At 36.5% G+C, this 27,239-nt stretch overlaps 1 protein-coding gene across 4 annotated transcripts in view; it reads right to left on the bottom strand.

Moving 5' to 3' along the window:
• Positions 1-27,239, bottom strand: part of STXBP4 (syntaxin binding protein 4) — a gene marked incomplete at its 5' end in the record, with an annotated part of 67,639 nt that overhangs the window by 22,634 nt on the left and 17,766 nt on the right. For all 4 annotated transcript variants that reach the window (XM_083874341.1, XM_083874340.1, XM_083874342.1 and 1 more), the window contains 12 exons: positions 7,449-7,579; positions 8,708-8,757; positions 9,252-9,368; positions 11,585-11,761; positions 17,362-17,427; positions 18,492-18,578; positions 19,242-19,354; positions 21,008-21,104; positions 21,597-21,679; positions 24,281-24,359; positions 25,348-25,537; positions 25,910-26,016. In XM_083874341.1, the coding sequence (XP_083730467.1) occupies positions 7,449-7,579; positions 8,708-8,757; positions 9,252-9,368; positions 11,585-11,761; positions 17,362-17,427; positions 18,492-18,578; positions 19,242-19,354; positions 21,008-21,104; positions 21,597-21,679; positions 24,281-24,359; positions 25,348-25,537; positions 25,910-26,016 (1,297 nt within the window). The remainder of the gene's footprint in view (positions 1-7,448; positions 7,580-8,707; positions 8,758-9,251; positions 9,369-11,584; positions 11,762-17,361; positions 17,428-18,491; positions 18,579-19,241; positions 19,355-21,007; positions 21,105-21,596; positions 21,680-24,280; positions 24,360-25,347; positions 25,538-25,909; positions 26,017-27,239) is intronic.

Genomic DNA, 27,239 nt, shown 5'->3' with positions numbered 1-27,239 from the left:
ATTAAAAAGAACCTGGAATAACCCATTCTTATTCCAGAAATACAAGTCTCTGCACACAGGGCATTCACTACCAGCACCAGGTAATTAGGAAGAGCCTGGAAATACCTCCCTGTATGTCCCAAGAAATATTTTTTTTTTCCTAGTTTCCCTCCTTTCTTGCTCCCCTGATTCCTCTGTTCTGGAATTCAACCATCTCCTTTCCTTACTGGATCAACTTCCCTTGTCAGCATCTATTGTGTTATCCACCCACTTCCATCACTGTCAGCTCCCATTGCTCACTGACGCATGTGATCGTTAAATGCAAGTTTAATTAGAGAGCATTCATTGGTAACAAATTAAAATGACTGCCTAAAATTAGAATTGAGCAGAAATTGTCTGAGATTTAAAAAGTAATAGTATTACATGATATGCCTTTCTTGCTAAGTAATATCTCACTTTTTTTTGCACTGATGATGAAATTAAACTGCAGAAGGGGCTGGCACGAACCACCTACAATTGAGAGACAGAACCACTCTCTGCTCAGCTCATCTCACAGAAAGGACTGACCAAAGTAATATTTTTTCCTTTTGAAGCAATTGTAAGAATACCATCCTTTTAGCCTGATATAAAAAGACATCCTTTTAGCCTGATATAAAAAAGCCTGTAGCTACAAATAGGTAAAAGATGGGGTTTTAGAAATAATTTTAAATATTTTAGAAATAATGTTAAAAAGTTCTCAAAATCTAAGATAGAGTTCCTTTTTTGTTATAAATCCAAAGGGGAAAAAAATCACAAAGTGCCTCCATTTAGCATACTGAACTTCACTTGAAGTATAAAAGTAAAATTTACAGTGAAAGGAAAATTTCTGTTACCAAACACAATACCCACAGCAAGCACTAATGCAAGGCAAAAATCTCCCTCAACTCCCAGTTAATGATCCATATGCCTCATGCCACGAGGTAACTCATCTACTGTGAGCCATAGATAATTCTGTACCTCCTTTAGGTCTCCTTTACAAGCACCAAGTAATTACGTCTTCCTCTGGCAAATTCTCCTTAAAACACACTTTTAAAGAAGCTTCCTCTCTCATTCTTGGCAATCAACTTTCCTTGTACTTCTCCCCATTTAAATGCACACACTTGTGTGCTGTATATGTCTGAAGAACTCTGCTGGCCCTCAGCTTCTCACTCCTACCTACCGAGGAGAAGTGAAAAAATGTGACAACTGCAGGAGCTGACAGCAAAGCCTACGAGCCCTATGAGACAAGATGAGGCCTGACAGCTTCAGCACACACTGATTCCTAACAAAGGGAATGCTGCTCATCCCCCTTTCCCCTTGTCAGCATGAATCCAGATCTTTCAGGATGCTCAAAGAAAATTAACTCAGCACTGACTGCCAAAAGCACACACACACTCACTCTGCTTTGGATCAGCATCACTGCAATGGTCACTTTGGGTTTGGTCACCCGAAATGGTGATTTCCTGACACCTAGACCCACAGGGAGGCACTGGGGTATCACCTCTCCCCACAACCAGCTGGCTGAACCTGAGCTGCCCCTGCCAGTCAAAAAAGAAGGATGTCAAGACTTGGATGTGGGACTGATTCCTCCTGTCTCACCAGGGCATTTTCTGTCTTTCAGACACTGATCTGGGGCTGAGACCAATTCCTGCCTCCCCTGTGTGTTTTCTCTGACTTGGGAACAATTCGCATCTCTGTGCCACAGAACTTCAAAGTTTGTTTCCTCCCATATGTCAAAACACCATGCTATAATGAGGGATTAATATATCAAATTTCTAAGCATTATGTCAACAGACATTAACAGAGAGACAGTTTAGGAAGTATTTACCATCCAGTAAAATTGTTGAATCTTGAGAGTTTTGACTTCAGTCTCCATAGTTACCAAGAGCAAATACAACTTGTATGGGAAGAGGCACAAAGACAACTAATTTTTTCATAGAGGGGTCACAGTCTGAACTAAAAAAGTCCACAGACTTTTAGTGAAGTTTTTTTTTTCAGAGATGCTGGAAATTATCCTAATGAGACTGCACTAATCTTGTTAGGTCATCTGTATTTTAAGATATAATAATATCACTTGTTTTTCATTATTAAAATGTTTTGATTTGAAAGTCAGGACAGGCAGTGCCTATTCAAAAGCTGACTCATCTTTTCTCATTAAAGGTAAGTGAATGGAGAGAGAATAATTTTCTTTTCTAGCAGCAACAACAGAGTTCTGAAATCTAGGTCACATTAAAGAACTGTCTTGAAAAACAAGTTTTAGACACTGAATTGTGTTTTTCCTTGCTGTGAAACATGGGGATTAACATGCACATTCAATCACCAATAAATCAGCATGCAAACTGTTCATAACTGCTATTTAAATGTATTTTCTGATTTGATCAGGGTCTGAAATTATTCTGTCCTTATTAGTGTCAGCTTTTATCTGGCTTCTCTGCTTGTCCATAATTACTGTAATGTTCTGATTCTCAGACACCAAATTAAATAAGCAGGGTCTAGTTCCTGGGTCCTGTAACAACACCCTCAAGTAAGGCCAGTTAGGTGAAAACAATGTCATTCCTCACTCACACTCAACAAAACGTGGGTTTACTCCAAGGAAGGGGAGTTTGGGGATAACTCAGGGATTTAAAACCCATTGGTAAAAGGACCTTTCTTTGAAATGCCACTGAAAAACAAGATTAGAATTTTGTAAGGGCTTGACTAGCTGGATCAAATGTCTGAAATAAAGAGGGTGCAGCTGAATAAAGACAACAGCCAAGTTGTATTCAAGGTGAGGATAATCAGCTGCCCAGAAGGAAGTGGGCACACCCATATGCCTTTGGTTCTGAGAGTAGAAGAAAGCCCAAACTTCACACAAACCAGTAGCGTGGAGCTACTGGGGAAAGGAAGCACCATTTGGGACCTGGTGTGAGTTCATATTAAAGCAGCCAAGCTTATTGCATTTTTGTCTCAAGTACAGAACTTAATGCAAGTTTGATGAATTGGAGAGAAGTCAGAGAAATACAAAGGTAAGGAAGTGGCCAGGAGAGATGTGGTGTAGAGAAAAATTCAGTGAACTGGTGTCATTTATTTGGGGAACAACAAACAGGGTGGAGATGCTACATGGTCTTCAAATAGGTTAAAAGCTGCCACTAAGAGTAGTGGGGTGTTCTTAACAATTACAGGGGGCAAGACAAGTAGTAACAGGCCTTAACCACAGTGAGGAGGATTTAAGCCAAAGGAAAAGGTTTCTGGTGGCAAAGATAATTAAGGATAGCAATAGTTGGCCCACAGAGGCAGTGGGATAGGCTGGACAAATAACTGTTTGTTTGAGCTAATAATAATTTGTGTTGCTGGAGGCACATGGATGGACAGTCTAATTGCTGGAGGTCCCGCCCAGATAAATCTTTCCTGATGCCTTGGTGGCAAATTACTGAATGCTACTTTGGTACACTTTTGTGTAATTTACATTGCATGCAGACATTTGTTCTGCTTCCCATTTGCAAGGCATTTTTATGTCTTGTGTTCACAGAAGTGATACATTTTAATTATATTATGCACTGAAAAACACCTCTCTCCTCTCCTTTGAAGTATTTCTTGTAAAGTTTTTTCCCTTTAAAGCACACAGCACTGATATTAATTCTTTTGCTAGCAAAAACTATTAAAAAGGGAGCTGTACAGCTGCGTTCAGGATATACTCTGTATGATTTATTAAGTCTCTTCTATTTCTGATTTCAGTAATTCACTGAAATATTTGTGGCCTTGCCAAAACAATGAATACACTGAATTATCTCTTTAGTTATCATTATGCTGCTCCTTCCCAAGCAGCTCTTCCAGTGAGGAAGGAAAGGCACAGCTCTAGTTCATCAGCTGAAATAATGTCAGAGGCATTCCCTCAATGCACACTCCTCCCACAAACTGCACCTTGCTTGAAATAATTTTACCTAATACTAAAATACAAGAAGATACAGCATCTTTAACATCAGGAGCCAAACTAACAGAAGTTGACCAGGACATGCCTGTCCATGCCAGAGTTACAGCTGGATTTTGATGTGCAGACATAAGGTAAAGTGTGTACATAACATACAAGATTCAAGAACAAAATAGCAAAATTGTATAAATAAATAGTGTATAATAAATGTATAAATAAATAGCATTTATTCTGTTGTACTAAACAAACAAAAGAAATATGAATACTTAATAATATTGGCTCTTTTCAAAATAGCAAAATTGTTATTTGTGAAGCCTTGCTACTCTACTTTATAGCTTAGTTCCACCCACACTGTCAAAAGAATGGGAAGGGATAACTCACACTTTCCTGACTACAGGATGGTTTTGGCATTTGAACACAATGTAGCTGAAAAATCCCTAAACTGAAGATATGGATAGATCCAATATTTCAGCTTTTAATGCCAAAGATGTAAGGCATTGCCCAAAAATCAAAAGCAATTTAACCATCAGGAGAACAAGCACTAATGGATGCTGAGCAGCAGCAATTTCTAGTCTCTTCTTTTATCTAGACAGCATTCAAGGAAAATGAATATAAAACCCAGGCAACTAAACTTCTGCCTGTAGGATCTTCAAAATCAAATGCATAGTGACTGGCAAGCTCAATATGAGTAAATTAAGTAGGGGTTTTGAAATCTGTATTAATTTGGAGATCATTTGAGTGAAGTCCAGCATGATTGCCTTGCGTCAAATCCCAGGCTGAGAGCAAATTAAAGGAACATGATGGGATAAATAGCTCAAAATTCACTGCTTGAGCTCCCTGGACAACTTAGCTTCAGAGCACTTCCTGGATATGGATGGTTGAGATTATATCAACTACAGCAAGACTGTATTTTTGGACAGAAGTTTCAGAGGGAGGAAATTGGCAGCCAAAATACTTGAAAGCTGTGTTATATGAGTGCCCATTTTGAAATGCTGATTGCCTGGTCTTTGATGAGGAGATAAGTATGTTCCAGGGTTAATCAGATTTTGGTCATTACCAGTACCCAGTATATTCCTCTTCTAAATTTGTAATAGAAAAGAAGAAAATGCTATCTCTATTCTATTTAGCATGATTTGCACCATATGGTCTACTAAGTGCAGGCAGCAACTGCTTTTAAATGCTGCAGTTCTTCACTGAGGCATTATTATCCTCTGTATGATGAAAGTAATTTCAAGTGTTCAGGAGATGCTAACATTCTGTAAAGCAGAGCAGCCTCTCAAGGCTTGGTTTCTAAAAATAGCTTACAGTCTTTAAAGAAGATGAAGAATGGCTCTTTCAAGGGATGAGCTTGATTATTCTGTTTATTAGCTCATTATTTGCATTTTTGGGAACTGGAGGGTCCTGACTAGTAAGCCCTGGAAAACAAGCTGCTGGGTTTTTTTCAGCGTCTTCACTTGAAGAATCACCAAAGAGCCTTCACAGAGCTGTCAGTCAGCCTGCAGAGCTGGAAGCTGATCTGCAGCAGTATCACAAGGCAAGATGTACTTGAAGATTTTCAGGAATACACTGAATGTCTTCAAGCCTCTTCCCTCAGGCAAAATGTCAGGTTATTACAGAGGAAGGGGATAGTTTGTGCGGATAACTCATAAATATGTCATCCTGACCTGGCTGTCAAGGAAGGTTTTTACAAAGGAAGTAGTTTTCTGTTGGAAAAACACTCTACAACCTTGTCTTGGCACCCAGACTTCGTTTCACATGTATTGTAAATGAATCAAAGAAGAATTTTGGCTGGGGCTCCATTACTTTGTATTTACAAGAACGAAGCAAATAATGAAAGAGAAGTTCTATTTAGAAGGTAAAACGTATCACAAAGCTTGCCCAGCCACACATTCTGATCCACTGAGCAACCTCAAAAATATTAACTCCAGTTCTCACTCTAAGAATTCAATAACAAATGATTATGTTGTGGACACCTTCCTGGAAAAAGGAAACCCTTCAATCTGCACTGTAGTCACTATTACACTTTTCTCTTTGATAGATGATATTTATGAAATGCCACAAACACAAGAGGCCCCTTTCTATGACAGCCCATCTGCAAGAAAATTTCAGATCATATGGAAAACATTTAGTGAGAAGCTGGCAGAGAACACTACAAACAGGATGCTATTACATAGCTCCTCTGCCTTAACTACTTTTCTTTTTTTTTTGGAGGGAGAAGGAGAAAAAGCCAGTGAAGGTTTAAAGCTTTAATCTCATACCCAAGCTTGGCAGAGCCCAAATCTATCTGTAATGCTCTCCAAATCAGAATGAACTCAGAAAGATGACGTTCAATCTTTAAATCCTTCTCTGCAGACCTATTTTTAATCCTTGGGTTCATAAAATGGATCCCTGCTGTGCCTTCCAGAGCTTTCTAACATATACTCTACCTATTATGTTTGACATAACAACATGTTAGAATTCAGCTGCATTTAGAACCAAAAGTTTTCTTTGCACAATTTCCAGTGCAGTGTAATAAAACCAATTCAGTGTGACAGAACTATGATTGTCATTGGTGGAAAACCAATTATCTCCTCTCCTGGTCGCTGTTATTCTTTTCACTCCATCAGTAACTCTAAATCTAATATTCTGGACACTTTTGAACAAATTTTGTCTTCTTATTTTCCTTTCTTTGCCACAGAGTAATAAATAAATGCTTCGTAAATAACGTCAAAAAATTGTTTTGCACATCTGATTTTCTCAATGACCATTTCTTCAGTCTCTTTCTATATTAACTCCTAAACAGTCAAAGCTATTCTAATATTTGATACAATAATTATGGGCAACCATAATAAACCACCTTTCCAAAGCCTCCTGTGATGTACCATTTCTGTTTCATTTTTGTAAATCAGTCCATTTAAGCTGGATTAGAACTGACATGCCTGCTCAACTATAGGCAAATACCATTAAAAATGCACAATCATTTCAATGATCTGAAACAGGAATTATGTGATAATTCAAAGCTGTTTCTTAGATTTTCAACTGATGCAGTTTATTACAGTCACTCTCATGAACTACCATCCTTTTCACCAATGGGAACAGATTTCTGTTCATGACCTGAGGACATACACAGATATCTCCAAATGGAACTGCTGCCTACATTCACTCCCTACAGCAACAACATCTTCATTAAAACACTCTCATACATGTTCATGTAAATCCAGCAGAATAACATTTTGCAAATATTCCAGTATGAAAAACAGAGCATTAAAGTTATGAAATTCTGCGAGTTTTACATGATTCTGGTAATCTTCATATTCCTTACTTTGGCATTAATTATGTGCTTTAAATTTTCCTGTGAAGAAATGTACTCTGGAATCACTTTATATCCAAATTATAGTTTGATGAAGATGCATCCTGAGCTGACACTGAACCTCCTCTGTCCTTACACGCTAGGAATGATTTATTCTGCCAGCTCACATCCAATTTTAAACAAAATTATCCATCTTCTTGGCTGATGAACTGATACCAGCTTTCAACGCACACAGAGATGGACACACTCACTCACAATCTACTTCCAAAATGGCACGGAGAGACTTGGCAAGGTCCCTGGCTTCTGCTGCAAGAGCTGCTGTGACAGTAGGTCCAACCCTTCCCAGACGAGCCAGAAGTGCTTTAGTGGATAGTGTTCTTCTGTCACTAAGATAATAAAAATAAATAAGTGTTTATTTATAAGATGATAAAAGGAAACTGCTCATTTTAATAAGGTAAACTTGTTTTTCTAAAGTGGTTTTGTTCTCACTGTATGAACAAAAAAGATTCACGCTCCCAAATCAGTGGGTTTGCCCTAGCAGCAGTCCTGGCTGAACAATGAAAGTATTTGGAAAGTTCAATTCAAATAACATTCACAACTCAAAATGCAGTGTAAAGGACTCAGTGGGTGTCAGGAAAGGAACTTGAATGGAATTTTCATACCAGCATTTAAGAAGGGACACTGCTCCATGGGACCCAACTCTTATCTGCGCTGCTGTTAGTGAGTCAGTTTGTCACCTTGGCTTAGTATTTGATACTAATTAATCCATTCACTAAAATAAATTCTATGGATTTCATAAAACAGACAACATCATTGTTGTGTGCAGTGCCAATGGGAACTGCATCTCACTGATTATTTATGATAACCTGGTTGGTCTGAGTCTGCATAGGTTTTTTGAAATAAAGTTCCAGTTCACTTCACTTAAATACATTTGATTTCCTTGAGAGGTGTATTGAAAAAAAACTGCAGGAAAGAGACTGAACAATTTTACTGTTACATAAATATTAATGGAATGCTATCTGGGATATATAGGCACAATCATGCCAATTTTCTGAAGGACTAAAGGCTGCTTAAATCTTCTTGTATATTCCCAGCAGCTTTTTAAACAAGAAAAGTAATAAAATGTAAATGGATACACATTTTATCAATTTATTTATATGCTGCTAGATTCATTGTGATGCAAAATCATCTAGGAGAATCTAAAAAAAATTTAAAAAATTATAACTCACTGTTAAAGTTCCTTGCATTTTAACTAATCCTTAGTACATTATAATTACTTTATGGAAACATCCAGATAATCATAGCTATGTAATTACTAACTGTTTTAATTTAATTCAGAGGTTTTTAATGAGGCTGTATCCTGAAAACCTAATTTATAATTCATGCCATTCCCTCTCCTTCAATAAAATGATACTCAGAACTATACTGCAAAAGTATAGGAAAAAAAAAGGCAGTTTTTTGAGACTTGGAAACAATAATAGAGTTTTTCACTATTAATTTTGCCATTTCATTACCTTAAAACTGTTGAGGAAGTAGAGTTATCTGAAAGTATTTCATGCACAACCTGTTGGTCATAGTCAAGAAGTTAACAGTTTATAAATCAACATAGTGAAAAAGTTAATACCTTAGTTCGATGTTCTATTTAGGGGTGGGGGATTTGATTTGCAATTAAAGAGTCTAGTGTCTAGAAGTGCAAAAGCAAAAACCAAAATATTATAACCCCTTTAAACAAAGTAAATATAACAACATCACTTTTGTTGTTTCATAACATGCCAAAGAATTTTCAAATATTAGCCTTTTTCTTCTGAGGAGTTTCAGAGAAACTGATAAGAGTTTATGTGGAAAAAAATTATCTGATCATTTTCATTTGTCCACCATAGCAAAACACAAAGATTATTTAAACCTCTGCACCTGTGCACTTTTACATACTCTGTATTTCTAGGAATGAACTAATTTCTGCGAACTAATTTATGGCCATTTTACTGTGCTCATTCCTCACAACCATCAACACAAACCTTTCCCAAATAAGGCATTGTTAGAAATGAAAGGCAAAGTTACCTCTACAAATTGTAGCAATTTCTCAGTGGCCACCTCAAAGGTCTTCCTGGCTGACTCTGATTTCCGCAGCTGGCAGTCAAGCACTGTAACCCTCTTTCTCAAGTCTTGAATGTTCTCCTGGGAAAGGTATTTTAAGGCTTTTATTCTGTTAATTTTCCTCCCATGGATCACACAGAGACAGGGTGTGAACAGAGTGTTTGGAATGTTTAACACACGTTTTTCTACATTTCTGAGAAACACATAACTGGGATGTCTGACCAGCTGGCAAATCAGCTCCAGACTGCAACAGATTTTAGCAAATGATAGAAAGGTAAATTAAAATTGGAAGATAACAACAGGGATAGGACTGAAAATTAAGAGAGTTTGAACTGATTGATGAATGGATCAAAAATACTAACCTGATGGTGACAGTATCTCTCAGCATAAAACAAACAGCCAGAACAAACTCAGTCCCCTGGTTTGCATCCATATATCCTTTGGCCAACACAGTAATTATGGCACATCTTGGAGGAAATTACCTCCTAGGAAGTCTCTGCATGCTCTTGTATAACCTATTGATCAGTGCTCTGCATCCCTCCCTCCCTCAGTACAGAAGATGTGAGCCCTGTTAGACTCTGCCCTGGAGGCTCTGGGTTTCATTAGAGTCCCTGACACTGTTGCTGTGACAGGACCACGAGTAAAATCCTCACATGGACCTGGGCACGTCTGTTCAGCTCAGCTGTCTGCTGGACACAAGATCTAGAAAGATCTCTCCAGAATACAGAAAAAGCACTCTAGTAAAAAATCAGCTTTTACATCACACTGCAGGTGATCATTCTGAAAACCCACAGCCTACTCTAAAACCCTTATAAAATAATCACCAAAACCCACTTATTAACTTCACTGGAAGTAAATAATTTGTTTGTATACACTGTAAAAAGCAGCAGAATCATCATCACCCTGAATGTCAAAGAATCTGTTGATTCAAACACCTTTTTTTGGTAATTTCACTGTCTACTCTGAAAAAGTAGCTGAAGACCTCACTCTTTCACACTAAAAAAGTGAGAGGGACAAATCTGATTTTTATTAGTGCCTCAACATATGTTATATTTGTTTAGTAAGTGTGTTTTAGGGGGAGATTTACTCGGGCATTAAAAGAACAAAAAACAAACAGGTGTGACCCTGCCTGAAACTTGGTGCCTGTAACTGACTCCTCTTTTACAACAGGATGAAACTAAAGGATATTATATGGAGTTGGAACTTACTTGATACTGCCTCTTTTGGGTGAGAAATGCAGAGATTCAAGTCTGCACACAGGTATTGTAGCACTCAGTCAGAATTTCAGGAACTCAAGCTAGAAACTCTGGAACAAACTTCCAGGAAAGCAACCCACACCCTCTGAATTTCTTAAAGTTTAGAAATCTATAATCTAGAAAACAAACAGTGAGTGCTGCAAGAACACCTGACATAAAAGATAGGGAATCTCACCCAGCTGTTCAGAAATAATGTCCAGAGTGTGATTCAGCTCATCACTCACAATTAGAGGAGAGGAATTCCTCCTGGGAGCCACAGGGACTTGCTAAGCTGCTCTCTGGAAACTTGTTTACCAAAGAGCTTGATTTACCTTCTAATGTCTTGAAATATTAAATTAATTCTCAGGATGAAATAAGGCATTTCAGTAGGTTTTCTTCACCAGGTCATAGGCACATCCATTTTTTCATGAGAAAAACAAGGTAACTTCACAAATGTCAACCTGCTTGCTAAAACACAAGTCAGGAGTTATGGAGAAAAAATTTTGAAGTGCATCAAATATTTTATTTCTTAGCTTGTTCGGAAATGCCTCACTGGAGATGAAATAGACTTAAAATATAAGGCTCAATTAATTTTTTTTTTTTTTGGCAGGATTAGCAGCATTTAAATGATTACCTTGATTAAATCTAAATTTACTTTAAAACAGGACTGGCCTTCACATGGTTGTTATTTGCCTAACAGCAACATAAACCTGAAGGCCATTTTCACATGAGTACAAAAGTATACAAATATATACAAGGTATATCTTTTTAAAGACAATATATCTGCAGCCCAGAAACTATTCCACACTTAATGCTTGAGACATGCCATTCTGACCTATAACCCACATATGCTGGGAGCTCCTGTTTTTCCAGCCCAAAGATGTCTGGATAAAGGAAGCCTCAAACACTTCACATTCACCCCCTTTGCTACACATCATCCCAGTTATTGAATAATACAAGACAAACAGTGACCTACTTTAGAAAAGCAGATGAAAAGAAAATGAAAACAAGATACATGACAACAGCAAGGAAACCATGGTAACTCCAGCAGGCTTTGCTTACTTTATTTTGGCCAGCATGCTCAGCGAGCTGAGCCTTCAGCTCTCCAATTTCAGCCTCTAACAGGCGAATCACTTCTTCATAGTCCATCTCCATTCCCCGGGCCTGCCTTTGTGCAGCCTCTGCAAGGTGAATTCTGCTTCTCAGGGCCCTGGTCTCCTCCACTGCTGCCTTGGCTTCCTGCAGGTTATAGAATTCAGTGCAAAAGTTACAACTCCTGCTTCAAAAAGAGTAGATTTAGTTCACAAGTACTGCAGTTGGCATCAGGGCTGCCTGTTAGTCTCCATGGTTAGAGGGCTCAATTGCTAATTTTTAATATATGATGTGCAAACGAAAAACAGGTATGTACAGAGACATAATTTTCCTAATCAATCGAATAACAAGTTCTATAATTACTAAAAATCTACTTGAATGACAGATTTTCTTGAAATGCAACAGATGCTGTTGATCTGCCCCATTGCTCCCATACCAAAAAAGTACCTTAATGAGACGCTACTTTATATCATTATTATTGCCTGAATTCACACTCGAGTCACAGCTCACACATCATGTAGATGGACTTTTAATTCAAGTGTTCAGTCCACGCTGTTCTCAGAATCAGTACTTTTTATAAAATCTATTTTTCTGCTTAGTTCCTGTTCCCATTATGCTCCTAATATCCTGGATTATCACAGAAGAGTGCTAGATAAAACTTTTATATATGAATAATGTACAGAAAACAGAAAATCATAAACTGCCAGCTGTTAATTCAGATAATGTAATCCCTAAATATTGCAAAATCTTCTTTCAAGAAAGATATTGCTCAGTTCATTTTAGGAGTGAATATTTAGTAAATTAGAAAGGTATGTACAAAGGATGAGTTTACACTCACCTAGGAAGAAAACAAACTGCTCACACAAAATGTGCAAGCTCACTGGCACCAAAACCACTAAACCATCTTTTCCCTCAGCTATTAATCTCTAAGTCACTTTATATCAATTTGCTGAATAATTAAAGTGATTTGAATACACAAATTCACAGAGCTAGAAGTTTTTTGCAGAAGTTGCTCAGTGATACTTAGGTGAATATTCTATTCCTGGTCTACCTATTACATCTTATTATAATAATTTTATCCTGGTTGGGAATGAAACTAGAAGGAAAACAGGTTGGTGTAGAGGAGAAACACACTATGACTCTTTATCATGGAGGAAATAACCTTATAGGTTTGAAATTGCTGTTCCTAAAAATCCTAGATGACCAGATCTTCCTCTTTTGTGGAAGAAATTGCATATAACAGGTGTCATAATAAAAATGTCTAGAGAGGTCAGTTAAAAATGCAAATTTAATTCTTTCCTAACATAGAAGCACTTGTTCTGTAGAATCAATATCCTTTAAGTCAGGTTTCCCTCTACTTTGAGATAATGTTCTTTCTGTAAAATGATCTACCAATCTCAGCTTCATATGACTTTTAACCTCCACACTGTTAGTCCTAATGAACAATATATTCCAGGACATAAATCAGCTAATGTCAGTGACATATAACCAGTACATCACCTTCCTTATCTTTGCAATATAATACCAATTTGGACAATGGCCAGGGACATCCTGGTCTCTCAGAAAATGGAGCAGTAGAAGAAGTAACCACACATATAGAACAGCAACACCACTAGTGAACACAGATAACAGTGGTGTTGTATAATTTTGAGGTTTCTGTTACAGGGCACAAGCACTAAGAGATCCATTTAAGTGATCTTTAATTTGACAGCAAGTAGAATGATTTTCTTTTTTTTCCCTCTGGAAGCGTTGGAACGACACAAGGACCACCTGCACCTGGAAACACAGACTCATCCCAGGCTTATTGCTCCACATGTGTGTTACTCCTCACGCTGGTGTCACAGTTGTGTGTTTCCAGCACTGAGAGCAGCGTGAGGGGCAGCACTGCTCACACTCCTTGAGAGCACAGCAATCACCCCTCCTGCAAGCTGCTTGTGGATTCCTTTTCCTTAGAAACAATTCAGGGAACACAGGGAATTCTTAGAAGTTACCAATCTACAGAAGTAGAGGTCAAACTTACTGCCTGCCTTTGGAGAGGGTACTTTCTTGCCACTGTAAGAAACAAAATGAGTCAATAGCAAGAAGAGCTGGGCCCTGCTGCTACAGAGGATGAGCTGGGAACCTGCAGAAGCAAAGGCATCCTTGGGAAACAGCCTGGAGGTGGGAAAAAGACTCTTGGAGACAAAAGTGAAAAGATGCTCTGACGCTAAGTTTGACTAATATAAATGAACACAGAGGCCTTGAAAAAGGGTGGCATCTTAAAAACCCACACTTAGGATTTATTTAAATAAACTGACATGAGAAAAGTGAATAGAAAATTGCTATTATGAAAAGGGAGGTCTTCGTTTTGAAAGAAGACCTCCTTGAGATAAAGGTTTAATCTCTTATAATCCAGAATTGCCTTTACTCCTCCATTGTTTTTTCAGAACTCCAGTTGTTGAATATTAATTTCTCTGTAATAGCAGACTAAGTATGACCAGATTTCAACAGTGAAAGACCTAAAGGAATAATTAAGGAACAATGGCTTCTTACATTACAATGAAACAATTACATACTACAACTGAATTAGTAAAATCGTCTGACACACCAGAGCTGTTTGCTGGAGCAGAGGGGCACAATGGGAAATGATTCCATCAGGTTTTCCCATTCTCCAGTTCCTGGAGATGGCACTGTGAGGACACAGTGGGTCCTCTCACCTGGCAGGTAAGGAGGTGAAGAATTGATGGGTACCATCCACTTCAGCAAAATAAGCTCTTGTCCCACTCAAATGTATGAAAAAAGTGTCCAAAGCCAGGCTGGATGGGGCTTGGAGCAATGTGGGATAGTGGAGGGTGTCCCTCTCCATGGCAGGGGGGTGGAATGAGATGAACTTTGAGGTCCTTTCAAATTCAAACCAGTCTAGGATTCTAAGACACAACAGGTAGGTGATCTGCAGCTGCTAATATTTCATTTATGTAAATACCTCAAGGGACCCATTGTCCTGATCTGGTATGAAACCACTACAACCAATAAGGAGCTAACAACTAGGGGAGAGAAACTGAATCCTTAAAAAAGCAATTTCAAGGTACAGGTTTCTTCCCAAGCCAGGTTCTATTTCTTCCTTGGATAAATTTAAGTATCAGAAGATTTTGTCCAAGTTTTATTCCAGCCACCACAAACACCAGAACTCAGATAATTCTTTTAAGCCACATGAAAATTGCAGTTACAAATCAACTGTACTACTAACTTGTTGATTAATCCTACAAAAATTCTATGTTGAAATCATCCTTTAAAATAACTTTGAATAACTTTACTATGTATTAAAATTAAAAAAAAAACCCTAATGAAATAAAACCAATGCTTCTTTCAGGCAGGGTGAAATTAATTAGATACTGTTTCCAAAAGAGCAGCCATTCAAAGCCCCTCTTTTCCCCTTAGAGAAAATAACCAAGGGTAGCGAATCTCAGCCCTATGAACCAAGTCCAGGAGTTTGGATACCACAAACAGTGTCTTATCTTTACAACCTCTCCCATTTCCTGTGTTTAGCCGAGTGCTCCAGCTGACAGAAAGTGCCCAGAAAAAGCTGTAGTACAGAAGGGATCATTGAGGCTGAAATAGCCCAGGACTCTCAGGCAGCACAGGATCCAGTCCAACTCCTCCAGGAAGACAGAAGACATCATTACAGATTTCACATTCATGCTCTTGGCAAGACTTCAGGTACTCAAAATTGCCTCTCTGTGTTCTGTGCCAATTTCCAGCTTACATATGATTTCAAGGAAGCCCCAAAGATACAGTGCTATATCACAACTTCAAAGCAAAAATAGATCAATTAATGAATTTGAATTTATCACATACCAGTATTAGAAAAGAATTACTATCTCACTGCAAGTTTAGCAGCATTTCTCATCTTAAGAGTTTATTCATGCTGTTAGTTACTGAGTCAAGCACTGTTTAATGAATTGGTACTAACAAAGCTTGTTCATTAACCAGAATATTTGTACCCCTGTCTTAATTAATCTGTAATCTCTGCAATTCACAATTAGCAGAAAAGCGAAATACCACAAAATGTACCCCAATACATGTGTGGTAACTTAAATCCTCATTTAAAACCTTGTTTTTTCAGGAAAGCAGTAATTTAAAAAAAAACTGTTTAAATGACGCTGAAGTCAGAAGACATTAAGCACAGACTTAAATTGGGTTTTTTGTTTACTTTGGTTGTTTGTTACTTTTAATCAGGTCATTAGGGCTCAATAATATACTCATTAACTCCTTTCACTAACCAGCTCAACCAGGAATGCACATCATAACTTAAATGGCAACTTGTACTATAAGTAGCCTATTTTTAAAAAACTTATCACCGTGAATCTCAATGCCAATATTGGTTTTAAACAAGAGAAATATATAAAAAATAATATATATAAAACACTTGAACATGTACCAAGTATAAACAGAAGAAAATGTCCATTAAAAGCCCACTTATATCTCCTGAAATAGCTGACACAGTGCTATAATTATATCTAATTTATTATTTCTCTTTCACTTCACTATACGGAACCCTTTCAATGCCTACAAGACAATCTATTTATCCCTGGGAGGTTTGCATGGCAAAAGCTGAATTTCACTACCACAAGGCAGTACCTGAGAAAAATAAAAGTGGGAGGACCTCGAGTGGTGGTAAATGGGCACTGCTGCCACTTAAAATATCTTAAATCAGCCCTGTCCAAGGCTGCCTTCCCAGGAAAAGCAGGTTTGTACTGGGGATTGCACTCTGTAATAGCTTTAGTCTGCACTAATACACTGAACAAGTGTTCTGGTCTGGAACAACAGAGTCAACCCATTAGAGAATGGGAACTTCAAGTGCATTACTGGAACAATCTTCCAGTTAATTTTTATCTAGAAGATAACCCAATTTATTTCCCACAGTGTACAGAGTGAAACAATACAATACTAATGGAAAAATCTTCCAAGCAAGCTCTTGTATATTTGAGGAATGAAAGGTGATAATGAAGGTGTTCAAGGTATGTTATGAGCAAAAATATAAAACTAATCTTAATACAGGGGATTTTTAAACTTTATCTTGGATTTTACATGACATCTGACATGAGAAATCTGCAGAGACTAGGTGCAGCAGCGCAGGAGGGAAGAAAAGCAGGCAGCTCATTAGAAGGAAAAGATGACAAGGTGTTCAGGAGGAAGAGGGAACAGGCAAGTTCCTTCGTTTTGAATCCAGGCTATAAATGACATGAGACTTACATTTAATTGGGAATTTCCTTTAAGAGACACGAGGAAGCCAAATACTCTGATTTATTGGCTCATAATTATAGATAGATTTGGAGGCAGAAACAAGACTTTCCTCAGAAAACCCTGACTATAACTTTTTTCCTGGTAAGACTGGCTGACATATAAAGTAGTTAATGTTAGGACTATAAATTAGGCAACTGTTGCCTAAGAACAGCAAAATCTCTTCAAGAACACCTAAGACTAGAAAGGTTCTACTACATCATTATCCCACTTCATTGATCTAGCTGGTCTCAGGGTTCCTATCTCAATTCAATAGCAGAGAAATAGAATAATGCTCTAAAAACTGAAGGATCAATGCTCTACTTTTAATTAAAAGCCCTGTAATAACACAAGAACCACTCTGTGTTGAAATCAGTGTGAAAGTATAGTCTATATGAGCAGTAAGAGAAAAAACACTCCTTTCTCTCTTCCACAAAAAACAATGAAAAACTTTTAAATAATTATAATTTTTAGAGACTTCAACATACTTGCTTGACTGCTTGTAGCTGCTCTGTTAACTGTTTCTGTAAATTCACAGATTTAGACAATTTTTCCTGTTTAAAAAAAAAAAATAGAGTAAGTAAGTTTGAAAGAGAAAATTGCTTTAGGACCAAAACTCTAACTCTTTCAAAACTAAAGATACCAAAACTTCTATCAACAGCTTTGATAAAACCTGTGACAAAACCATCTCTAAAAGCTGACTTTTCTTTGAGTTCATTGATGCTGCTTAAGTTTCTTGAGTATTCTAGAATTATTTACTGAACATTTCTGGGATATGTGTAAAAGAGTGTAAGAAATGAGGCAATTAATTACAGATTGATCGTTGTCAGTTTCCCACACCAGCAATTTAGGGACTCCTGGTATTCACTTGTTCACTGTGTAAATGGGGTTCTTTCATTTCAGTACAAAGCTCTCAGAAGAAGAATCCTTGTGCACACAACAGAGAACTAATCTCTGGCCATTTCAACCCAATGCTTCTGTAATTTACAGCAAGAAATTTTTAGGACCAAGGGACAATTTTTTAAATTGTCATCACCCCAAGCTCAGTATTCCTGTTCAAGAAGCAGAGTTATGTTCACTGAATACAGAATTTCCTATCTTATGGTTTGTTAAAAAATAAATTCGGGACCATGGGAATGTGGTAGCAACCTGGGGTATACAGAAATTTTATTTATTGCATTAGGACTTGGGAATTTTGTAATGTCTGGGAAAATATGTATTAGTTTTGCCCACAGATTAATTTATCCTTCAGTTCTGATTCCTTTCAGAAGTATCAGCCTGCACTCAGACTCTGCAGTTACTAGCATCACACATTTTTAAATAAAATTGCCATGCAAATCAGTAATTTCTCCAAATTCACTTCTGTGAAATGTCTGCTTAGTCTCATTTCTCTATGGATCAGATTAAAAAATGTGTTGGCATTCAGTATAATGGCTAAAATTCACTGTCTCCACAAATATATTGTAAGCAATCTCCAAACAGGATTAAGACTGTTTGTACTGCCATACAATTTATCTATTAAAAACTGCACATGAAATTCAAAACCCAGTAAATTACTCTACACACTCAAAAAATTAGTCTCTTGAATAATTTAAAGCAAATAAAAATCAAATGTTACCTTTAATTTACTAATTTCTTTTAAAGCTTCATTTCTTTCTTTCTTAAGTCTTTCCACATCATCCTCCAAGGAATCACAGGTTACAAACTGTGTGTATACAAATTCATACTGTTAGAATGTATTGCTAACTGTGTCTTCCATGATCTTTAACATCTTATATTAAAAATTCTTGTTAAGAAAATGAGAAGAAAAATCTTGATTTTAGGATGATTTATAGATCTGAAAATGCTAAAAATGTTTAATAAAATTTTAACCAACTTATCTTCCAAATGAACAATTATTTTTCCTTTTAAAATGGATTAATAAAGTGTTTTTTAAAGTATCAAGAATACATCACAATTTTAATATTTTAAATAATAAAGCATTCTATTTTAGTGTTCATATACCAAAAATGTTGTTTTTTAAAGTCACCTCTAGAATAAAATGATATTCACTGCAGCAGTAACTCAAATCACTGGGCCCAGTAATTGTTTCTCACTCACACAGGTTGCAACAATCCAAATTTTATTAAGAAACCTCAGTAAATCAATGCTGTCCAGACTTACAACGAACCATAATTTAATTACATTAATTGCTTTCTGCAAATTAGGCTGCTTAAAAAAGCTTCACAGAAACTAGGTTATCTTAAAGAACCCCGTGCTGTGGAGCTGTTTTAAACATCTGCCCAAGACTTGGAGTTATTTTACATACAATAAACTCTCCAAGACTCTCCTCCCAACTGTTAAAACACTGACCAGGCACATATTTTACCTGTGAGTCCTGGAAGGTGGAAACTTCACTGACCCCAAAATTCACAGATTTGTGCCCATCATCAGTTGCATTTGAATGCATGGACAACAGATTCCTCGAAACTTCAACGAAATCTAGGAAAAAAAAAAATCAGATTTTGTTGTTGTAATCTGGAGGTTCAGTTTAATAACAGATCACTGATGGAACAGAACTGCCAATATCACCATGAACAGCCACTCTGATAAATGCAGTGTCTGCTTTTCAAGGAAAGGAAGGAAAGGAAGGAAAGGAAGGAAAGGAAGGAAAGGAAGGAAAGGAAGGAAAGGAAGGAAAGGAAGGAAAGGAAGGAAAGGAAGGAAAGGAAGGAAAGGAAGGAAAGGAAGGAAAGGAAGGAAAGGAAGGAAAGGAAGGAAAGGAAGGAAAGGAAGGAAAGGAAGGAAAGGAAGGAAAGGAAGGAAAGGAAGGAAAGGAAGGAAAGGAAGGAAAGGAAGGAAAGGAAGGAAAGGAAGGAAAGGAAGGAAAGGAAGGAAAGGAAGGAAAGGAAGGAAAGGAAGGAAAGGAAGGAAAGGAAGGAAAGGAAGGAAAGGAAGTCTTTCTTTTTCGAAAATGTGATTCTACACAGAGAAAGTTCTGATGAAGCTGATAAGAATAAAAATGCCCAAACACGTCTTGAAATGAAATATTCTCAAATCAAATTGTGAAGGAGAAAAGCAAACAAATGTGAAGTTCACCTTCAAAGTACCTGAAATGTTGTGCATTTGGCAGGTGTCTGTGAAAAATGAAATAAATCAGCACAACAGGTACACACACCTGCCCGTACCAATGTGTTGACCTTACCAGAGGAGACAGGAAAAAGGAGAAATTTCCTGCTAGCTCAGAGCTCATGGTTTCCTTTTCAGGCCCTTTAAACCCCTGACAGAGCCTTGGTAAAATTGATGTTGACCAAGTTGAAAGTTTTAAATACAAATAGTTCCCCATGCACAATCAACATGACTTGGATTACATGTATTTTGAATTTAAAGATTTTGCTACACTATGACAGCAAGGTAGAAATATAAAGGTCAGTTTACTCCACATAAAATCTGTTCAAATATCCAATATCTTCCTCAGTGAAGATCTTTTTGGATGTTTAAGTACAAAATACTATTTTTCACACACTAGTGTTTTTCATAGACTTGAGGAAAAGTGAAATTTCCATCAGAACCATCACGTCTCACAGTTTCTGAAAAAAAATTTAAATTGCCAGTGTCATCAACCAAAATTGTTATTTTGGTTGATGACACTGGCAATTTAAAAATTGGAATGTAAGCAGCTCATTCCTATCTGAATTAGGTTTAGCTGGAAGAATTGTGATGGTCTCCCTGCAAACCTGTTTCTATATGCAATAGTTGAAATGTTCTTCAATCCCACATAGTAAAGTTAAGTGATCCATCAGTTTAGTTGCCTCAAGAAGGCATCTTTCATCTTTCACCATTAAAACTCTCCCAAGTAATTTTTGAAAAAATTACAGTTCCCTATTTTTTGAACAAAAAATTAAGGATTTTGTAAGCACAAAATGAAACTTTCCTAAGGCTGCTCTTAATAAGATGAATTTGTGATTTACATTCCTATTACTTAGTTTCAGAACTTCAAGCTTATTTTCACACAGTAAAATAAAGTTTTTGCCTCAAACTATCATTTTGTTTGCAGCAGCAACCCAATACGAACAAAAATATATTAATGGTTATTATCTATAATTTCTGTATTCCTACTTTTATTCTTTTCTATGGTAATTAACAAATTATTACCTCCAAAAGACACTGTTCCTTTAGAATCTTTATGAAGTTGCTGCCTTAGGGCTTGTTGCTGATCATCTGTGAGCTGAATCCCAAGATAATTCAGTGCCTGGAAGGAAAAAACTTATTTTGGAGTGAAAAAAGAAAGGACTAAGGATAATGACTGCAGAGACATGGGGGAGTAATTAAAGAGCTACACTTCAAAGAGCCTTTGTATCCTAGTACCCTCTCACTAACAACACTTCTATTCCAGAGCCACTCAGTGACTTTTCCTTCTAATTGAGAGATGTTCAGATATTCTTTAACCTTGAATACAGATAACTGTAATAAGCAAACCCCTTTGTCCTTAATAACTGCTTTAAAAATCCTGAGGGATGTTCTGATTCCCAGAAGAGTTAATCAGTAATTAGATTAACAAAAACAGTAATTTGCCCAATACATAAACTGAAACATTGGCCTGCAACCTGAAAGCATTATCCAAATAGTAAATCCTGAGTGTCATTTATACCTTAAAGTTTGTCAGCCTAGAAATATTGTCCAGATGTTTTACCTGTATCATGAAGGGGGAGGAAGGAGAACTCAGAAGATTTTAAGTATTTACCCTCTCCAGCTTTTCTGTTTTGAGATGAAAACTCAAGTTCTTTCCTTGGGGCTCATAATCATCATTCTGGCTGGAGGCAATAACTAAGAAGTTAAAAAAAAAAAAAAAAAAAAAAAAAAAAAAAAAAAAAAAAAAAAAAAAAAAAGTAATAACGATGTAGTGGCAACTATTGCTTTGAAAAAATTTGTTCTGAAAGTCTGCTCATCAAGTGGATGCCAGCTAAATACCCACTTGCCAAAAATGCATGTTGATCCTTAGAGTGACTTCTTTTTTTTTAAAAGGATATAATTGTAACCCACAAAAATTATGGGTATCAATCACTTACACTTTTTTTTTTTTTCATAAAAAGTGACAAGTAGCAAATTAACAGAAAATAACCAGGAATAGCTTTGAGTGATCCATCAAGCATATGGCTTGTCCTTGTGGTATTTTCTCTTCTCTCAGAGACACACAGATACTCAGGAAGCAGAAGGGGAAACGCACTTGTCAATTCCAAGAGAGACCTCCATGACACACCCTTAGTGTAACTGGCAGTTGCCAAAAGCACATGGAATCATCTAGAAAACACTGAGGTAAGAGAAGGAATGACCTGTTCCCAAACATGGGCTGTGTGTGGAGAGAGCTTAGGCTGAACTCCCCTGGCTTTTCAGTATTTTTTTCCTGGGAAGGAATTCTTTTCCAAGAACTCCTGTCCATCAGGCCACCATTCATCAACACCTTCTACCCTTACAGTCAGAAACACAAGTTTGCATGGTTTTTTTAACTAGCACTTTGGATTTTAGATATATGCATTCATTATTTTTATATATACCATGTTTATATCATTATTTATATATATATATCATGTTTGCATTCATTATTTATAAATACAATGTAGATCTTAATTCTTCATTTTATTAATGGATTAAAAAGTTACTGAAACCAAACCCAGCATTTAACAAGGAAAGGATCTTGCAGTTTGAGATTCTCTCTAAAGGAACAGAAGGAATCGCAGAGAATTCTTTTATTTTAAATTTTTTTAGTTTTCACAGCGTATCTGTTTCCAAGCTCAAAGTAATTTACATACTCTTTACATGCCAAAAGCATAAACCAAAATATCTTGAGAATCTCTGACATTAACACCTCTCACATGCTATAATAAATTCTGAAGACAGTGGGCTAGAACCTTGGTGGAATTGGCTCAATTTCTCTTCAAATCAGAATGAAAAAGCCTCATGTGTGAGTTTGTGCAAGAACTTCTCTAAACTATGCTGTTTTTTTTCATAAAGTGTTAAAAAAAGAGTATCTCATCTAAGAGATGCTTTAGTTTTTCAAGGTTATCTTTGAAAGTTTATCCTTGAAAAAGGGCAGCATGAGAGATGTGGCAGATTTTACAAGGGATGTGCTGTTAAAAAGAAGAAAATGAAATATAACAAGTAGCAGTACAAACTGGAGCTGCTCTACTACCTACATTCTTTAGATGTATTCAAAGACTGTCCCCTTCTTGGTGTCTTCAAACAAAGAAGGTCCTGTCTACTGAATTATATTAACCAAGAGTTTTATATACAGAATACATTAAAAAAAAAAAAAAAAGACCTTTGTCTTGTTTCTTTGATTTAGTTGCAGTGTTTTTCATGGTCACTATGTAAAAACCGGGTGATCATTAATCTCTAGGTGTATTCAATACTAAAATTTCACCAGTTTCAACAGCCCACATTTGGTCAGCTCACCCTTCAAGGAAAGGAACCAACTGATCAGATTTGCAATATGGAACTGTTTAATTTTAAATATGAATGTTTAATATGGGCTATAATAAATACAGGTACAATTTAAATAACTCAACTGGAGAGACATCTAGAATGAATCAGATCCCATGTATTTGCTCTTCCTCTCCTCAGTACATTAGAAATGAAGTTGAAAAGCTCAGGTTATGCTTAATTGCTACTGCCTCAAGAAAAAGAATATAGTTCAGGTCTGCATAGAGAAATACTGAACAGAGTCAGTTCTATCAGTGTGTCAATGGGGATTCCCATTATTGTGTCACTCTTGCATTTTCACTGTTTCTAAATGCAATATATTTGTTTCCCACAGGAATTACAATTGTTCAGCTCAGATTTGGTTCTGACCAAATTTCACACTCTGTTTTTCCTTAAATCTTGTTTTCAAAATAGATATTTAGAGATGTGATCAAAGTGACTCTTGTCCTTGTTTGAATGCCATGACTCCAAAAGCCAAATACACATATTTATTTGTTACTAACTGAAAAACTGTTAAGAGGGCTGCATGTTATTTCTATCCTTTCAATATGCCCTGATTTAAGCAGTAAAACCATGCAAGCAGCATACATCCCCAGAATTTCATCAAATCAAGAAAGCACAGTTTCTATGGCAACCTAATCTTGATCTATAAGTTTTCATTATATGGTTTCTACTGAGTCTGTTATCATTACTGCTGTATAGCAAATGTTGTGATCACTCATTTTTGTTTGGTTTCAGCTGTTTATTAGAGACAATGTAAGTTATATTTGACAGAAGCTACTAAAAATCCATTGATCTCAGTCCTTTATTTAGGAGTATAAAAACAGTGCAATATTCCTTTTTTTTTTTTTTTTTTAAGACTATTGAGTCTCATTATGTGCTATGTTCTCTTTGACTGTTATTGAAAGAGCAAGGAAAAGGGTGGCAGGGAATGAAATCAGCACTCACCCGTTGCAGACACAGCAGCAGGATCACTGTCCAGAGCAGTAATTGGAGATTGCTCTCCCATCTTGACTCCAGTTTCCATCTACCAGAGGAAATGAGAAGTCATGAAATCCCATTTCTAAAGCAGACCACAAGCCAGAACCAGAAATACACATTAATGAAAAAAGGGGCAGGAAAGGAGACTGGGGAAAGAAGAAAGGGCTGGCTAGATCAAAACAACCCCAGGAGAAAAAGAAAGGCATAGAGTGGGTGGTGGGGAGAAGGAATAGCATTGAAAAAAATCAGATCAGGGCCTCATCAAAACCTTGGGGTTTGAAAATCTTCACAGATTAAGCACAGGCTCTCTAGGCAACCCACTTCAATGTTTATATCCCTAATAGGAAAGAAAAATGGGCAAGAATTTTAAGTACAAATAGAAGAAGATTTGAGAATCACCTGTTTTGACTTTGTGTTTGAGAACATTTTATTCTTCCTCCTTCTAAGGCAATACTTTATTTAGCTTTAAAAAATAGAATAAACTGAAAATGTTCTTTTAAAAAATTGAAATATTAGTTTAAAAATCTTCTTTCTCGTAGTCAACATTACTTCTTTACACTACTGGTGAGCTGTATGAATTAAAACAATTGCTGCTTAGCCAAAAGAAAGGGGGAAAACCCCACAAACTTCTAGGACTTTTTTTTTTAGGCAAAAATCTCATCATCACAGAACAAGTGTGAGATTGTACTGTACTCACACATAAGTGGTAAACAGGGAGTGTTTTATCTCTGAAATACGCAACTATTTATATCTAATTCCAAAACTTCAGAGAAACAGTAAAAGAGAACTTGGTATCTAAGAATACAGTTAATGCTCATTTGTTTTCTTACCCCAAGTCAACTAATTCCTCTCATCAGTGTGGTTTACTCTCCTGTTATACAACATGGCTGTTCCAAAAGTTTTGATATTCCAAAGACAATATTGTGCAGGAAAATAGACAGTCATTTTCTTACTAAAATGGAAACTCAATTACAATTAGGAGAAAAACAAGCATTTGCTCAGTTTGCTCTAAGAGTAGTAATAAGTGCACTCACAGCATCTGGAGGGAATGTTGAAACCAGCCTCCCATTAGGAGAGGGAAGAGGACCAAGTGCTGCAGCCTGTTGCTCTCCATGTGCCACAGATGATGTTAAGAGGCTGAAAGGATGCTGCAGATTCTCTGGATGACTGGGTATGTTTTTCTGCCTAATAAAAGCTATCTCCCATAAATTTTCAAACCTAGAACTAAAATTTTAGAAGTTTCAACATATTGTATATTTGTATTATTCAGAAAATTATAATAATGCAAAAATTACACATTTCCAAACACTGTGTGTGGGTTTATTTAATTATTTTTCTAAAAGGATGCCCTGTTACCCATCATTACAAAGACAAATACCATAATTTTTGATTTAAACATTAAAGTATCATAAATTTGCAGGTCTAAAAAGTGCACTTGAGTCTTTTCTATGAAATAATATTACAACTGAATATTTTAAAAAAATAGTATCTTTCATTTCCTCTAAGCACACAAAAAACACATTTCACATTAATCTGATCATAATTATCATCTATTAAACAATTTTGGATGGTTGGCTGTTTGACAGTAACAGATACCTCATCTTTGTTCTGTTGATTATACTTTTTGCCTCTTCATAGGAGACTCCAATCATGGACTCTTTGTTGATGGACACAAGCTGATCCCCAGGCTTAAGTCGTCCATCCTAAAATAAAAAATATAACATCAAACTCACAAACTTTATATTAATTGCTAACATTACAGAAAGAACTGTATAGTCATTGCACTTGGACATATTCCCCTGGTTCTATCAGGACAAGAAATATCAAGAACAGTTCTGCATTCTGCCTGTGCTTGACAATCTTCCAGAAATAAACATATTAAACAATCATCCCTCACCATTAAAGCAGTCATTATAAAAACTCAGCAGAGAAAACAGACCTCAGAAATTGTATAAAGAAGAACTTTGGGTGCAGCTAAACATTTCTGTTAAAAATAAACCAAGGAAAGAAACAACAGATTTTTCCAGCACCAACCCATCTGACTTTAGGAAGCTTTTTTACTAATTAATTCAGCTCTGAGCTGGATTAATTTGTATTTCAAAAGCAAGTGTTCATGGCAATACATGGAACTCTTCAGACACTCACTGCCCATGTCAATGAGAAGACCAGATTGGTCTATTAGTACTCACCAGACAAAACCATGACAGAAATAATACTGTCAACTTTGTGCTCCTGTTGAATTAATTGCAATCTCTCTACTAGCACAAGAATATCTCACATTTCTGTCCCAGAGACTCTGAGACAAGACTTTAAACATGCTAGGCTGATTTCTAAGATAGAGCTTTCTTTACTCACATTTTAACAGAGAGCCCTCAACAATTTAACTGGAAATTCATGAAATTCACCAATGCTTACAGAGTTAGTTATGACATTTGTCTAGTGTAATACACATCAAATTACACAGAACAAGCCTCTGCTCTTCAGCTCCTAAGAAATCAAACACAAAATCAATCTATGTGAAAAAAAATGTGTACAGAAGATGATACATAGGAAATAAGTAAAATACCTTCTCAAGGCCAGTATAATTTTACCTACTTAACACCCACATACCATAATTTTAGCTGTGTTGTTTCAAACCTATACCAGCACTTTACTACCTTTTTTTTTTTTTTTTTTTTTTTTTTTTTTTTTTTTTTTGTCACTTAGTGTTTTGGTTAAAGAATAAAGCTGTAGATCTTTTACATTGCTTTCATCCAGCCTGTTCTAAGACATCCATTTCAATGGTGCCCTCATGTGGCAGACGTTTAAAATATGCTACAACTACCCAAACAGGACAACCAGGGTTGGGAAATCACCTCTATTATTGCTAATATTAGAGCCTACTGAAAATTGATGTCTTAGCCTCAGTCTATTGATTATGTGTGAT

The sequence above is a fragment of the Zosterops lateralis genome, assembly GCF_965231275.1.
Source record: "Zosterops lateralis genome assembly, chromosome: 18".
In the NCBI taxonomy this organism is placed as follows: domain Eukaryota; kingdom Metazoa; phylum Chordata; class Aves; order Passeriformes; family Zosteropidae; genus Zosterops; species Zosterops lateralis.
The sequence above is the reverse complement of the archived record's forward strand: the minus strand, read 5'-3'. Positions and strand labels throughout refer to the sequence as shown.